The sequence below is a fragment of the Poeciliopsis prolifica genome, unplaced genomic scaffold (genome assembly GCF_027474105.1).
Source record: "Poeciliopsis prolifica strain line A6 unplaced genomic scaffold, Auburn_PproV2 SCAFFOLD029, whole genome shotgun sequence".
Taxonomy (NCBI): Eukaryota; Metazoa; Chordata; class Actinopteri; order Cyprinodontiformes; family Poeciliidae; genus Poeciliopsis; species Poeciliopsis prolifica.
In genome coordinates this window covers 2028491-2045878 of record NW_026562404.1, presented here as the reverse complement: position 1 = coordinate 2045878, position 17388 = coordinate 2028491, and the positions used below count along the sequence as shown (strand labels likewise).

At 38.8% G+C, this 17388-nt stretch overlaps 1 protein-coding gene across 3 annotated transcripts in view; it reads right to left on the bottom strand.

Annotated features, from left to right (window-relative positions):
- si:dkey-178k16.1 (band 4.1-like protein 1) overlaps positions 1 to 17388 on the bottom strand; it is a 43816-nt gene that overhangs the window by 8318 nt on the left and 18110 nt on the right. The window contains exons 4-15 of one of the 3 annotated variants that reach the window (XM_055049390.1): positions 13531 to 13635; positions 12424 to 12466; positions 12236 to 12311; positions 9293 to 9511; positions 9096 to 9183; positions 8848 to 9000; positions 7662 to 7759; positions 5569 to 5744; positions 5230 to 5462; positions 4632 to 4670; positions 2847 to 2876; positions 1992 to 2147 (exon numbers count right to left, since the gene is read on the bottom strand). In XM_055049390.1, the coding sequence (XP_054905365.1) occupies positions 1992 to 2147; positions 2847 to 2876; positions 4632 to 4670; positions 5230 to 5462; positions 5569 to 5744; positions 7662 to 7759; positions 8848 to 9000; positions 9096 to 9183; positions 9293 to 9511; positions 12236 to 12311; positions 12424 to 12466; positions 13531 to 13635 (1416 nt within the window). The remainder of the gene's footprint in view (positions 1 to 1991; positions 2148 to 2846; positions 2877 to 4631; positions 4671 to 5229; positions 5463 to 5568; positions 5745 to 7661; positions 7760 to 8847; positions 9001 to 9095; positions 9184 to 9292; positions 9512 to 12235; positions 12312 to 12423; positions 12467 to 13530; positions 13636 to 17388) is intronic. The other 2 variants (XM_055049391.1, XM_055049392.1) reach the window with 2 other exon arrangements.

Sequence of the window (17388 nt, the reverse complement as noted above, 5' to 3'; positions counted from 1 at the left end):
TTTCTTGGCTGGTGGTCCGGTAGTGGATATGGCTGCTGTCGATGTTGTTTGGTCTGTCTCGAGACCAGTGTGTTTTCAGAGGGAGGCTGCGGGGGGGAGCTGTGGGAAATTTGGAACTAAACTCTAAGATGTTTGGAAAATTGTCCTCATGTAGAGAACTCCCTCTCGTCCCTGCTGAATCTCTGCAGTCCTTCAGCTCCTTCTGCGGTAACAACGCACTCGCCGTCTGATGGGAAACTTGGGTTTGCCGATACAACTCTAAAGACTGCAGCACAGTGGCATCATCGTGTCTCCTTCCTGATTCGCAGGGCAATTTATTCATCTGTCCATTCCCAGCAGCACCAATTGTGCTTTTGTCAGACTGGCTTTGAGTTTGAGGATTTACAACTTTGTTCTCCTTATTCAAAGACTTCTTTGATCTTTGCGGTTTGAGCGGAGCTATTTTGGTGACTTCTGAATGCGAGTTCACATTTTTGTTCCCATCCTTCTCCTCTGAACTGGGGCTCAGGTCTTTCGTTTTCCGAGCATCACTCTGCCTTGTGCCACTTTCACTTTTAGGTCTGTCGCCCTTAGGGAAAGACTCCACAGTTGCAAAAGATTCAAAGGGTTTGTTTTTCTCTCGACGCTCATACAGAGAAATGTTTGTGTCTTTGTTCATTTCATTCATCATCTTGTCAGGTGGAGAGCCATATCCATTTTCATGAAGCACATTCCTCACTAACGCAGAATCACGATGGCCATTAGTTGCATCCTCCGTCTTGTTCATATCTCTCCGTCCTGCTGAGTCAGTTATAGATGCTCCCGGCTTAGTAGTTAAAGATTCCCTGGATGTTTGGCAATAGTTCGTAATTGCATCAGGCCCTGATGAGGTCTCACTTTTTTCTGCACTGAAGTAAGAATCCAGTGTGGTCTCATAACCATCCTGCTTCTCAATCAATTTGGCATCACTGGTTGCCTAAATTGACAGAGTAGACAGTTTGTATTAGCCTAACAATGAAGCCTCTATTAGTTAATCCCTCTCTCACCCCAAGTTTCAAGTTCTGTGCAAAATTTCCAGTTACCCAAATGAGAGTAATAGAAACATGTTCTATAAAATTGTTACCCGATATTTCTCTACGTCAAGCTCCCAAATAAGTGTAAACATTGTAATTTCAAAATCAATTTATTAGAATAAGGGTCGCAATAACCCAAAGAACCTGAACGTTATACAAAGTAACTGTTTTTTACACAATGTTTATTTTCCCACTGGACTTTGTTTATCATAAAGACTTTATAACTTGTCAAAAAATTTAAAAAAAATTTCAAGTTTAAAAATTTTCCTCATTTTCTTTCATTCGTTTTCATTTTGATTAAGGTAATATTTCTTTTCATGTTATAAGCAGCAGCATGGCCTTACACCCTCACCAATGTATTTGTCTTTCATTCATATGGTACATCAAGAGATGTGGCTGTAGAAAATTATTACAGTGCCACATGTGTGTGTTAGAGTTATTGTAGTAGTCACAGTGAAATCTTTTCCAATACCCCGGCTGCCATGGAGTTTTGTCAACTACAAATATGAATTTTTGCCCCAAGACTTAAGAAACTGTTACAAACTGTACAATAGAAGTGGTGGCCAAACCCTAGAAGAACTCGGTATGAGTCTGCAACCATCGAACACTCTGCACTAATGAAGGTTTACTCACCACAGCCTGCTGAACCCTCGAGGTGACTCACACAGCAGGGACTTGGTGATTAATTCAGCAAATAACTAACTACTTACAGGCATTCAAAAAATTTAGAAGGAGCTTTATTAAAATACTATGAGTGAGAATTGACAATATTTAAATTAAGCTTAGTTGAATCAGTGCTGTAATAAAGAGTTGTGACGGTTTTGGACATTTACACCTGCAATTAATGTAATCAGATGACTTTTGTGAGTTGACTGAAGATCACATGATTAGGAAATAAAAGGCGTACAGAGAGTGCTAAGAGCAGGAAGTGAGTCTTACCGTTTTCCGTTCCGGGGTTCCTGCAGGAGGAGTTCCTGAAGGCAGGCGCTTCTCTCTTGGCGCCTTCTTGCTGTTCGGCTGCTTCAAAGCTCTCTTCAGCTCGTTGATGCTGGCTTGGTGTTTCTGCAAGACGTCCTCTGGCTTGTCCAGAAACTGCTGCTCGGACAGCAAAGGACAACATGAACAGAAATTAACCCAGCTTGCTAGAAATATAAACACAGTTGGCATGTCGAAACTCAACTAAATATTTGTTAAAAAAAAAAAGAAACTAAACAAAGAAACTGAACTTCCATTTCCTCAACTCAAACTTAATTTTATATCACGTTTAAAACGACAGAGGTCGTTGCATCATGTTCTTCAAGAAATATGCAAACTATATACATTTGATACGTGACCAATGACTGATATGGTTTTACTATGTACCATCACACATGAAATAACAAAAAAAACACTGAGGGATTGTTGTTTGAGTTTTCAGTCAAAATGAGTTTATGAATTTTAATATAGCAGCCAGAATTAAAATAAAAGTAAACATCTTCAGCAGTTGAAAAGATAAGTTATCTCTGCTACACAAAGCCACAGCTAACTGAGTTCTCTAAAAATTCATGTCTATTATTCAACAAAAGAGCTTTCCAATTCGCAAACATCTCTGAAACTGACATTCAGAGCCATTATTATAAATCAAAGTGATGCAATAAATAACTACGTGGACCACAGCGGTAGAGCTTTAAATTGGACTTCCTTTTATTTTGCTGTGTTCTGACAAGTGAAAGATGCAGACATAAACTCATCAACACAGAACTCCCGACGACGTTCATACACAGCACATGCCAGAAATAAGAGGACGAGCAGTACCTCCTGTTTGGGCCGAAGGTGCACCACATCCTTGTCCGATAGATGAGGTGGGGAGGGAGGGTGCAAGCGAGCAAGGTGGAGTGAGCGGTTTTAGGGGCAAAGCAGCAGAGTTTGAGGGGCGACGCGTGGGAACAGATGTGTGCAGAGACAAAGAGGTAAAATGCAGCAGGTGAGTGAAAACGGGCAGACAGAGTGACAGACAGAAACAGCTGGCACCATCTGGCAGCAGAGGGAGGACTTCTGACTCGAGACTATTAAGCTGAATAATGTTCTGCCAAGAAGACAGGGACAATCCATTTCAGTGTCAGCCAAATGATAATTAATGCAGTCGCTTATTGATTCCAGTGTTTGAGAGAGGATTATTCCCGTGCTTCTTTATCCAATGATTTGATGAGAGCAAACCACAAAATGAGAAGTCCAATAATGTCCAATCATGTGCTAATCAAATGGTTGTTTGTCTGACAAAAGACGACAACACACACTGAGCCTTGGCAAAATATTCATGGTCCTTCTACTTTTTTCATATCTTGACATGGTACAAGCATACATTTACATGTACTTAAGTGACAGACTAAGACAAAGCATTGAATATTGCGCAAGTAGAAGGAAAAGGATGCGCGTTTTAAAATGCGTTTAAAATTTAAATTCTAAAAACTGTGGTGGAATTTAATTCTTCAATACAAAATAGTATAAACTGATTGGACTGAGGGCGCCTGTCTGACTCAGTTTATACTATTTACTTTACGTTTTACTTTACTGAACTAAAATCTCAGTAAAGTAAAATGTGATTTCACTCGAAATAATATGTATAAAAAAATGTTGAAAAAATAAAAACATCCATTTTCAAAATGTACAAAATTTCAACACATTTCATACCCAGGGTTCACCAAAATCCCTCCTCTGACTGATTTGCACTTTTTTGTCTTTGTTGTCTGAGCTTCCAATTTTAGTTCTCCCCAACTCATAACTCTCTCAGCTGTGTGTCTGATTCAGAAACATTTCTGATTCAGTCTTACTTTTAAAGCCATCTGTTGGTGTGCCATACCTTTTCCATTTTTTTATTTTCCAACTGATCACACAATGCTTAGAGACATAATAACCTCAGTAAACTAGCCTTGATTGTTCATTTTTGCTCAAGTAAAAACACAAGTGCTCTACAAAGACAATTGTTTTAATACTGAGAATAAATTACACACAAATTAGCTGGATTTATGATCCAGACAATGTCAGAGCAAATATGTTGCACTGTTAACTAAAAATGGATGATTTTGCTTGCAAGTTATTTTCATACCGATGAATGGTTTCCCTCACACTTCAAAATTTTGCACTGCTTTGTGTTTGTCTGTCACACAGAATCCTATTGAAGACTTTAGTTTGTAGTTGTTGCATGTGAAAAAAGTGGAAGACGACACAAATAGTTTTTGCAAGGCGACATGACTCAGCAGTTTGTGTTCATTAGAAATGAACACAAACCCCAGTCAAGATGCCCACTGCTGAATTTGTGGCATAAACATTCATTTGTTTGAATTTCTTTGCTTTCCAATGAAACTCTTACACCGCAGGGAGAAAAAATATATAAAGAGGAATATAAATAAGTGCGTATCAATAACTTTTTTGCTCTTCTGAACATCAGTTCATGAAAGCTTCCACAGATTCCAGTTAGTTGAATCCTGGACATAAAGACCTAAACAGAAATATTTCCACAGGCATTTAACTGCGTAAGCACAGAGTAACATAGCATGACCTAAAAACAACCACAAAAAGACAGATACATGACCAAAATACCTCTGGTTTTGTGTCTATAGGAAAGCCTGGCTCCTCATCCTGGGTGCAAAGACAAGGTAGAGGATGGAAATGTAGGAGAAACGGAGCAGAGGTTAGTGAGGTATGTTAGGAGTGCAGCAGCAAGAGAAGAAGATTCATGAGGCAGGGTGCAAGTGTGACAAATATTATCTGCAGCAAAGAAGTCAAGTTAGAATAAAAAAAATATAGTGAGCAGAGAAGACTTAAAGGTCCTATAAGAATATAGGATATTAAGCTGAGAAGAGAATAATAAGGATGGTGATTAGTGTCTTTAATAAAAAGGATTGTGAAGGAGAAAATGAGAAGTTCATGCAGTATTTTAAAACCAATGGGCAAAATTGCAGAAAGCTTTTCAAATGGTATTTCAGTGGTGCTCTCAAAGCTTCAGTGTTTTACCCAACGGATCATTTCATCTCCACTTCAGACTGACAGGCGGTAGCTAATGAGAACTTTCTCGAGGATTGACATAATTAATTCACACTGCATCCACAGGTTTGAGCTTTTTGACAACTGGGAGCTGCGGAAACTGGAAATGGTTCTCTGTTCTCTGTGGTTTCTGGCCTTGAATCCACCTTTTTACCTTGAGCTCCAAAGCCTTTGTGGGCGTTGAGCTGATGGCTCCCATTGGCTGTTTCTGTCCATCCTGGTGCTCCGCTTCCTGGTCTATGTACTGGTCCTGGTCTTGATAGAGATAGTGATCATGGTCCAGGTCAAGGCTGCCCTCCTGATCCAGGTCTTCCCTGGACATAAACTGTGTGCGTTCACTAGAGCTTCTCTGCGATAGCTGATCCATACTGTCACCCAAAGCTGAGGCTGTGGAGAAGGAAGTGCAGAGGAACAGTAAAATATAAATGTCCTTTAGTACAATCAACCAGAACACAAACCTGTGCACAGACAGGGACAGAGCTGGAGTTCAAACCTCCATCTATGCTCCGTGGCTGCAGGTACCGCTTGCTGACGGACCGATCAAACTGCGGGGCGGGGCGGTCGATCAGAGCACTGGCCTGCCTCGTCTGCGCTTGGGTCCGCCCACTGTAGCGAAACTTGGAGCCAATTACGAGGAAGCCTTTCGGGGGTGGCTCTGGGGAAACCAACCTGTAGAAATAAACCTCAGTTTATTTATATAAACAACTTGGAGATTAATTACTTTGAAAAATATATATATATTTTAGATTTTAACTAAATGTGTAACAAATAGCATGTAACATTAGATGTGCAGGGATCCTTTTTTAAAATGTTCTGGTGACAGTTTGATGCAAATCCTGATAGAGTGTCACCTATCATGTTATTGCTGGTCAGAACTGGAGCAGAAATGACTTTTTCCCAAATGCTGCTTGGAGCATTTACAAGTATATGGAGCAAGTTACAAGTAGCCTTTCATTACTGTGCTGATTAACAGGCAGTTGGGCTGGGGACAGAGAGCTTTTTAATCCCTTCATGCTGTTTTATTAAATAAAAAACAGCATGAAGCAAATCCAGGACAGTATTTTCTCCTGATCTCCTAAATCTTTCCTTTTAATAGTTTAAATTCAATTGAGCTGCAGACTTTGCTGCCCTTACCTTCCTCCTTGTTGGACTTTGTGTTATGCATTGGTATCCCAATTTAAAACTCTCTTGAGTAACTTCTGGCCTGCATGTTTTTCTTGTGCTCATTTTTTTCTTTCCGTACTTTTGCAGACTTCTAAAATTTTGATCATGGAAATTAACACAACTGTGGTGAGCAAAACAAAAGAATACATATATCCTTTAAGAAATAAGATGTCTACATTTCACTTCCTGTATAATATATAGTATTGTTTGAAGGTTTTGACCCAGCAGTAAATTAACAATATTTTTGAGTTAATATTAAAAACCGTTTTTTTTTTTTTTTTTTTTAATCTATGGATGTTTTCTGATTTTACTTTTATTCACAGTTTAATTTTGACAGGGATTAATTGCTGTTACTACAGCTTTCAAAGCTATTTCACTTTGACCTTTGGCTCCCTCAGGAACTAAGGCTCCACCACCAATCAGTCACCAGCCTGTTACCCAGACAGCCTGGCTGCAGGAGGATGCCCCAGTCCAGCCTCTCCGTTCTGGGTGAGGTTCACCTACTTCAGTGTTCAGTTTCCAATAGGACTTTTCAAATTCCCTGTAGTCCGAGTCCTTCTCAAAGTCCAATTTGCCATTCGAGATTCTACCAGGGGCTATTTGTGTCTTCCTCACATTGATGGTAGGATGGAAAGAAGATGAACAGATTGACTAAGGCCTCGCCTGCAGCAATGTGGGCTTTGCTCCACACTGCGGATTTGGAGTACAGCTGGTGCACATCTGCATCAAAAGGAACCTGTTGAGGTGGTTTGGGCGTTTGATCAAGATCCCTCCTGGGTGTTTCTCCAACACACGTCAACTCTTTCTTACAGGCTTTGTTAGACACTATGCTCCATCCTCTGATATTTTCACCGAATAGCTGTTTGAAAAGAACCTTGGTGGTGGGAAAATGTTCTGGAATCAGTTTGTAAAACACGTTCAGAATCCTCAACAATGAGCTATTGCTCTTTCTGAATGCTCTTGGATGCTAGTACAGTCAGTTGATCTGCTTGACTGACTCTTATCACTTTGAGTTGGATTAATTTGAATATATTATTTTTATCATACAGAAACCAGATAAAAATTGTGCCTTGAGCCAAATATTTCCTGGGTTAAGTAGCTACTCATCCTCAAATTCCTTACAGGGATTGTTTACAAATCTCCGAAAAGTCATGTGCAGAAAAGCCTAAAATTTTTTACATTTTTTTTTTTTTTACAATTTCAAAATAAAGCTTCAAATGTTTTTTTTTTGTTTGTTTTGTTTTTTTTTTTTGTAAAAGCAGAAGTACTGATGAACAAGACTATACAAAAATCAGGCTACGAAGAACAGAGAGTCGTCTGAAATCGTAGTCAACGGTGTTTTGAGCTGCGGCATGCCAGGCGTTAACGTTCATGCAGTCGGCAAAGAATTAAGTGCTGAGAGAGTGAATCTGTCTATCCTACCTGAAAAAGGTGTGGTGCTCTATGCAGACCTTCCACAATCGCTTCGAGGCCCGGTGGTTGGGCAACTTGAAGCCTATGGTGCTCTCAAACTGTTCGTACTGAGTGGTGAGGGAGATAAGTGGAGGAGGTGAAGACAGTGGGGACGGAGGGAGGTGAAGAAGAAAAGGAGAGTGAGGGAACCAGGTGTGTGGAAAGGTGGAAGAATGGCAGCCGGATGAATTGTGTTTACTCCACAGCAATGGAAAAATCAATCTTTTTCTCCTTTTTTTTTATTTACTCGTGCAACTGTATTCGCTTGTCTCTCGGCGCAATGCCATCTAAAGCCAGCTTATAAATCACCCATTTATGCATCCAGCACTGAGGTTCACTGGCGTGCAGAGAAGAAGATACTGTCAAATCAATAGTTATTAGCAATAACGGGTCTTCAAAGGCTGAGAGATATCCATTCACGTGAGAAGGTCACCTTTTTTTCCATGCAAAAAATAAATAAATAAATCAGCAGGGACAGCCTTGAATAAAAATTCCTTCATATACAAAAAAAATAAATAAATCCTCAAGGCACAGTTGAAGTGACAGCCGACTTAAGAGGATAGATGTGAAGAAAAAGTGAATGTATAAAATGGCCCTGGTTTTCACCGCAAGGATGTCAGTAGCAGATTAACAGTGGGGAAAAAGAAGTCAGGAGTGTCCTAAAAGGCCAAGGCGTGAAGGAAAATCATAATAACTTAAGTGAGCTTAATGGGGGAAACTCTGATGACTCCAAAACCTAATTACATTTAAAGTTATAGGAAGAAAAACAAGACACGACTACTCCATCTTCACAGAGGAAGCTCTAAAGGAGATAAATAATGCCCTCAGTGGTTAAGGTGGTTTGTGCCAGATAAATCACAGAAGCAACCATAAAATGAGTGTTTATGCTGCTTGGCACCAGTCAAGAAGAGCAATGATGCAATCGTAACAACTGTGAACCCATAAAATAAAAAAAAATAAATAAATACATAAATGATCTTGGCTCTTTGCCTGATGATCTCTCCATCCACAAGCTTTGCATCAGTGTCTGTGGTTTATTTTAGGGGGTAAGGGGGGATTATTGTGAGTCTGGGCATGCAGTAATGGTGTAGTGAACTCTGGTTAAACCACAGAAATGTGGAGATGAAAAAACAAAATTATTCATAGATTTGTTTACCTCTCCGGGACGGATTTTGATGTAGAAGTTGCTTCTTTTGTAAGAAATCTTGAGAATTTTCGGCCAGGCGAAGCGATTGATCCTCAGGCGGTCTCTGTAGATAAGCAGCCCGTTTGCGCTAACGCCGAGCATTATGTCTATTCCCTCAGAATCCTGGGGAAGGTAGATAGATTGTCAAAGAAGATCAAAAAAAGAATGTCATAGGATGCAGGAGTTCAGCAGGGAAAATGAGAGAAATCTCCTCCTGCCTTTGCATGATGCAGATCCACTCCGTACATCGAGAGCTTCTTAGCATTTTCAAGGAAGTTCATCTCTGCTTCTGCTGGAGTCATGCCCCTGTGGAATAAATCCCAAAAGAGGATCGCTTATTTCTCATCTCCTCAAACTCACTCCTCAGATCCAAACACTTTAATCATGGTGGCAATCGCAGCTTTATTTTTCTGACCTGTAGTTACGGTGCAACTCCATCACTCTCTCCTCCAGCTCTCGCGTCTGGTTTGGAGCAAAGTGGAATTCGCTGACGTAGTCCGGTCCGTGTTCCTCGGGGTCGTAGTCTCCCAGTTCGGCCTGGACGGTGTAGGAGCCCAGCAGTGCGTGTGTGACAAACGAGCATGGGAGACGGCCGGAAAGGATGTCGTCTCTCAGTTGCAGACACAGGTAGTACCTTATAGCCAGCAGGGCAGGTAAAATAAAAGCTTCAGAAACCACTTTGTTCTAAACAAATGATCAAAGCTATAAGAATCAGCAACTTGATTTTAGTTGATCTGGAATGAGAATGCGAGGGCTTTGTGTGGCACTAGGGAAACTAGGGCTGGTCAGCAAACAGAAATGAGGCACATAAACATTTTACATCTTTTCAATATGTGCAAGATATCAAAGTGATGCAAACATTTTGCTCTAAAGCTCACACCCGCATACCCGTCTGTCTGTAAGAGGCAGATATCTCAATGTGGCTCATTAGTAAAAAATTTTATTATTTCTTTGACTTCCATCTGTTTCTTTTGAAGGTCTGTGGGAGTTAATTTACCAGTAACTACTGAGCTGTGAGGCAACTTTATGTTATGCAAAAAAATGCAAATGAATTGATGATGAAATAAGTAAACAGCATGATCCCCCCTAAAACAAAACAAAAAATGAAAAAATCAAGGCAGTATAATTTTTAGCATCAACAAACTTCAATGTAAGACAAGAGAGTTACTATATCCAAACACGAAATGCTAGATTTCTGATTTGCCCTAAAAAGGTGGTTTAACTGATTATGTAGCATACATCTTACAAGTCATTATGTTTCTGCATAATGAGAGAGCCCCGAAACTGTGACTCATAGTAAAACCAAAATCTAAAGAGCAGATGGCTCATCACATAGCTACATTCTGGCCCAGGGGAAAGTTGCTGTAGTGAGGAGATTTTGGGGCGCTTCATCTAATTCAGACTCCTTTGAAATTGAAATAATTTCGAGGAATAATGTCTTAAATTCCATCTATTTTTCAGAGATGATTCAGAGTCGATCCAGGAATGCGACACCTGCCTCAAGGAAAAAGCAAGTAGATGTAAATATTGATGTGTTTTTTTCTGTTAATTAGATGTTAATTATGTTATGATGAGTTTGGGAAAAAGTAAAAGTAAGCCTCTCCCTGTTCAACTGTGACTGCAGTCTGGAGCTGGCTCAGTTGGCTGACCACAAAAGTGGTCCCCAGACTTTTGATTCCAGCTGCCTCCACAACTTTTCCCAATTTAAATTAGGATTAGCTATTATAATCAGTGTTGCACAATATAACGCATTTTAATCATAACTGCAAAACCAGTGTGTGGACTAGTCATATCACAAAGGACTGCAATAATAGTTGGCCAGATATGCCAAGATTCAAGCCTGCATTTTTCATGCTAATGCAATATTTAGGCAGTTGACCGAGTTTATTGGCAGTGGATGCTCACTGGCATGTCGCCTTTAATGTTGAAGGTCACAGAGTGGAGCAAAGACGAATAAGAGAGAAAAACTATTGGCCTATAACACAACTGGTATTTACCAATATGCCAACACAAGATTTTTCATTATCACAGCCTTATTTATATTTCAGAAATAAGCCAAGTTCTTCCTTTCCCTTCAACTTCTCTGATAAAAGCCCTGAAGTTCAAAGATTTGCTTCGATGCTAGTAAAGATCGAATGATTTAAAATGTGTTCCTATTTTTGCTAAATACACAAATCTCGTCTGCATGTGTTTGGATTGCCATCAGTTTACAAAGTTTTAGTGACATGTCTGGTTTTCTGGAAAATCAAAGAGTCCACTTTTTAGATTAATTTTGAGAAGTTGTGAGACGATATAAGATCAAGTGGCGAACAACTTTTAACATAATCCACACTCATTTCTATTTTAGTAAGTCTTTTTCACTTGATGTTACACAAGAACATCCCAGGCCACGTAAACTTTCATAATTGTGCCCATAAATACAGGTAGACAAAAATGCTCTGACATCAAACTTCAGAAGAAACTGAAATACTACTGACAGAAGTAGGACACAAGCTTGATGAGCTGTAACAAAACAAAGAGCCTGAAAACTTATGTGAAAAATATTTCAGGAAGTCTAAATACAAAAAAAATCTCTGGGCTGGACTAAAACCTGATCTACTCCTTTGTCATTTAGTTGGATAAAGTAGGTGGAAGAAGACAAAAGTCTTCCTCGTCATGCGAAGTTAAACATACCACTGTTTCCCAGCAACTGTGCACAGATAAGGCAGCTTATCAAACTGGTAAAAGTAGCAGCAAAAAAATGTGTCTATGTCACTTCAGGCAAAACATTTTTTTTTTTTTAAGCATATCAACCACTATCAAATCCTCGACTCTTATCTTAGCACAAAGGTGCATTGGCAAGAAGGATAACTGCAAAATGATTGTCAAGAAGAATGTATTCAAAAACTTGCTTGAGCTTCACAAGTGAACTGAAAAAGTATTAAACTTCAGTCGTACCACAGGCTGATCAACTCCTCGCCACTCCACATTGATGCAGTAACTCATGCAATTGGAGGCCCAACCAAGCAGTGAGTGCATCAACATGAACATGTTTTTCAGATTCCTGATATCTCTGTTGAGAATATTCTAGAGCTTAAATAATTTCTGTTGCATTAAAATTTTCTGAGACCTGAAATTTGTTTTTTTATTTTATATATATATATATATATATATATATATATATATATATATACAATGGTGAACTTTCACTTTCTGAAAAGAAAGTGAAAGACAGAGCAAGAGAAAATATCAAACTTTTTCACATCATTGAAAATTTCTGAGCTGTACTTGTCTAAAAACTAAAAAACATTTTTTTCAGAGAGCTTCAATGCATTCAAAGAACAATCGCTTAGCAAAGGCAAATACACTTCCAACCTACCTTGTGATGTCTTCAATCAGAACAGATGGGTCCGGAGGATAAAACTTAACGGCAAACCCAAAGGTCCACGAACCAACTGTGGAGAAACCAGCAGCAGATATATATTTATGAAGATATCTGCTCTTGAACACAATGCGTGCACATTTTGATGTATTTGCATATCTGAACGGCATTTTCACAACACTTACCCCGAATTTGCTTCTTAATCTCTTTGGATGGATCCAGCCAGTTCTGATAAGTACAGAAAAGACTTAACAAATGTGACCCACCCAGATTCATCCATATTCATAGAGCTCCCTCACTGTTGCTCCCTTTTAAAATATGTCTCCCTTGTTGAAAGCTCTATACATTAATGCTCGAGATTTGATAAAGACTTCTATCGTCATGGAAAGTGCCAATACTTGGACTAAAAACGTAAGCCGATTTCAATTTTGTCACTTCGCTATCTCACTGAGGCTTTTATGCTGCGCTGCTGATCCTGAGCAGTTTTTTTTTTTAAACGCCAAGCTGCCTGATCACATTTTAAAACATGAAAGGTCATGTGTGTCACACTAGCAGCCCATTGTTGTTAAAAGAGCTGTGGGGTCTTAGTGCTCTAATACTGGACAAATGAGACAGGTGAGCTAGTCAGTTTAAAAGGCTAGAAAGAAGATAACTTTTATTAACAAAATATTTGTTATAAAGGAAAAACAATCATCTAACGCACCTGGTGCTTAATTCAATTCCGAGTTTATATCATAGAGTTTGTAGCAAAATGAAACTATGAAAATATTTTTCAGTTGTTATAAAAAATGCAGTATATATCAGATATGTCTAAAATTGACTTTGACGGCTTGAAATTTGCCCGTCTTGTTTAGAAGCTCCTGCTCTTTCCGACACTCTTCCTTCAGCATGCCATCAGAGGAATGCTTCTCCATGTTACCATTTTAAGAGCATTTGACTGAGAAGTTCTGTGTATGAAAAGGTCAGCAGGTTCACAGTTCCACTAGGTGTTTGCCAATTACTGCTGCCGCCAGTCTGGTGGAGATCAGTGGGAGTTTAGGCAACTCCGAATGGTTGTCATAGGAAATTCAAGAATTTTTCGAACGTGCATAAAATAATCAAAGCAACATTTCAGGTACCCTTGAACATTACAATATGATAGAAATATCAAAAAAGTCGATTTTATATTATACACTCCCCCAACCCACCCTTTGACAGGTTTAAGTTGTTACAGCTTTTATACATTAAGGTTTTATTTTTTTTATTTTTTATTTTTTTTTGCATACGTTTATATTTATGTTTCTGTGTCATACCTTAGAACTATCAGAGTCAATGAAAGTCAGACCAAAGTAGTCTCTCTCCAGCAGGTTCAGATGGCCACACACCATGTCCAGCAGAGTCTGGCCCTTGGCAAATTTCTTTTAAAAACAGGAAAAGGAGCAAAGACCAAAAGGCTGAAATTACGGGTTTGCAAATACTACATATTCAGCAGAGAGTTTGTGACGCATATCCCATGTAGTTTTTCCTCACTACGTCCCCATAATACAGCATATTAATGACAAACTGTTGCACATTAAAGGCATTTGTAAATCAGTTGGATATTATGTAAGCAGAAACAAACAAACTTTACAATTCTTACAGAATCAATAAGTATTGTAGACGCAACATAATTCTATTCACTGAAAATCTTGTTACTCAGGTTTCGTTTGAAAATTTTGCTGTAGTTTCTAAGAAAATTTGCACCACAAGAATTATATATTATGTGCATCAATAAAAACAAACAACAAAAAAACACTCTATCGCAGCCTTTTGTATAAATATTATTTCACCTCCTGTTAAGTTAATCAGAATTTACCCCAAACTATTATACTTTAAGGTACAAACTGTTATTCTGTTGAACTTAAAGTATTCACTTTGCAGATTAATAATGATGACAATTATATTACAAGATTATATATATACAAGATTTCATATCCCACTGTTTCCTCCCACTGTGTACGTTAAATGTGAAAAAGTGGTGGTGAACAACAGTTATACTAATCCCAATTAACCTGCTTATTTTTTCATTCTTTAATTGTTTCTATATTCTATAAGCTTTCAAACATCCACATTTGATCATTTTTTATATACAAATTTAGATACTTATTGTATATAATAATTATTGTGTGCCTCATGTGCCTACTTCCATTTTATTTTAATCACTTATCCTGTACGTGTGCATGAGATTTCTATTCTCCCATAGTTTGGTTATCTTTAATGCTTTTTTTATTTATTTATTTATTTTTTTTTATTATTTACATGACATGTAATCATGTCAACATGATGCTTTAAGACATCATGAGTTAAAATAAGGGTTAAAATAAGGTCAGACCTGGTCAGATGGATGGAATAGTTGTACACTAAACCAGGTAAACATTTCTAAACACGAACAATTAAAGTAAAATTGAAATTAAAATTAAAATTGAAAAAAAAAAAAAAAACTGTTGGAAATTATGCGTCTGATTATTTCCACTTAGATCTTTATTAGGTCAAATATGAAAATTAGCTTCGTCACCGATCCACTCCAATCTACTCCGACTGTGCTTGGAGTCCGACTTCCTCCCTGCGGAGTTGTAGCAGCAAGTGGCCGGGCCTCTATGACCATATAAGGGTTGAAAGAGCATTTTATGTCTTGAGGCGTTGGAACAGACCACACCCATCTTACATCAGGCTCTTCAGGGCTGAAATGAAGGCCTGCGTGGGTTGAGCAAGCAGAGCTGGCACAGACAAACACACGCACACACACACACACACACACACACACACACACACACACACACACACACACACACACACACACACCAGACTGATCTCCAAGGGAGACCTGGCTCTTACGGCGACAAGGCAACCAAGCAGTTGTTACCATGGAAACAGGAGTAATAGGTCCCCTTCGCCCTCTCACTTCCTCCATCTCCTTTTACTACGAGGCCAATGCTAACCTTTGTTGTGAGAAAAGCTGGAATTACAGTGAGCATAACCTTAAAAGATGCAAGTAGGATGAATAACTGAGCTGTGCAGAGTAATTTGTCTCTGTCAGGAAAAAATAAATAAATAAATAAATAAATAAAAATTAGATTTTGCTGCATAGATGCTGCCGTGTGTGAGAACCAAAAGAGAATAATGCTGATTAACGGCCAAACGGTGCCGTCTGAGATTTTGTTGTGAGTGTGGCATTTTTCAGATCAAATTGAAATTGAGGCAAACATCTCGGGAGGAACTCCAAGCACAGGAACCAATTCAGGTACTGCAGATTAGATTTCGTCGTCACACCAATTGGATAAAATCACCTTTCTGCCACTAGTTTTTTTTGCTGTGATTATATTATCAGCTATTTAGTGTAATTCTAGAAATCCACCCACAGCCAGGGGCAGACAGGCAGAGGACAGGCAGTCAGCACGCGTTTAAGCAGTGCTACAGAAAAAGGAGTATTCCTCCTTTGATCAAAGCAAAAATTTTGATCAAAATGAAGTTAGTGTTGTTAAAATAACCCAATAAAAATCATACAGTTCCTCTGAGTATGTGCAGTGAAAAGTTTTTAGTTCAGAAAGTAAACTTTTTTCAATTTGTTTAACCAATGACAATTCTTCAAAACGCGTTTTTGAGGATGAACCCTGACATCTTGACTTTGTGTTTTGTTATTGTTAGGGAAATTATTGCACTTCTATTTACTCTTTGTTTACTCTTGGGATACATGTCCGATGTAGCACCACATATAAAAATGGCAAAAATAGGATTTTGGAGGCAGGAAAACATCAGAATGAGGCCATTATGATGGCCATTGAAAAGTTTAACATGCGTCACATTTGGGAGAAAAGGACATTTGACATATCCTCAGAAACTAAATGACAAAGTCTCCTAATTACATGAACATAAGGCAAGAATCTTACACAAGAGCAGTAGACTCATAAGATAATTCATTTATTACTATATATGCAATAGCTTCTACAGACAGCATTGACTTTTCATTTTTGTTATACATTCTGTATCAATTTTACAGTCGTGTTAGTTTTAATGCAAGCGCCATACGAGTAAACGTGATCAAGATTTGATCATTTCTGTTGTTGCCAAAACATTAAATTAAGAAACCTGGGGAACAGCAGCAAAAAGAAGAGAGTCCTTATAAAACACAATTGTTTTAGATAATCTAAAAATGACCTTGATTGATTCAGAACAAATGCTGGCAGCGCTCTATGGCACCTTCACGGTTGATCAGCATGATGTAAAATTATCTACAGCATGGCAAATTATAAATTGAGCTGTATAATGTAAGAGCTGAAGAGTGTGTTTTAGAAGTTAAACCTTTGAATCATGGGATGGACGTACAAAAATAAATAAATAATCTGCTTACTGAAATGTTTATCTGTTAAGAGGACACAGCAATTGTAATTAAAGTACAAAAGATTTCAAATAAGTGAGGTATGTTATGTAAATGTTGAAATAATTGCTTTAAAAAATAGCCTCAGGTAAATAACTGGACATAGTAATGCACTGACCACAGTCAATAGCTATAATGCTGTGTGCCAAATATCAATAAGGGGTTTAGCCTTCTTCCCCGCTCGCTTTTTATCATCCTTTCCAGCTTGCTCGGCGAACATTGCGACTCCAATTAAAGTAATGATTTCACTGCGTTTGCCATTCAGTTCCGGTTTGCTGATATTCCAAATCAAGCCACTCATCCATACCACAGCACACAAACAGGCACTCCCTGTTGTTTTCCCTCCTCCTCATCTTTCTCTCTACCTCCAAGTCCACCCTTCATCTTTTCCTCTTCCCCTCTCGTTCTATTTTCTCCCCCGGTCAAACATAAGAGCACTCATGGATCAACTGTATGGATTTTCTGTCACAGCCCACTACCTCAAGTGTCACTTCCCAGATGACCTACAGAAATGCGTGCGGATGTGTGTGTGTGTGTGTGCGTGCGTGCGTGTGTGTGTGTGTGTGCATATGGCTAAAATTCAGCAAATTATGGAGGCTGAGTTGAAGGAAAATGGTATTTGTGTATCATATGAGAGACCAGATGTGTGGCAGTATGCGATTAATGGAGTACAGTAGGGAATGGCGAAGATGAGGAACCAGCAAGCTCATCTGCAAGCACATTACGCTTCATCAACAGCTCCTGTCAATGGGGCTCC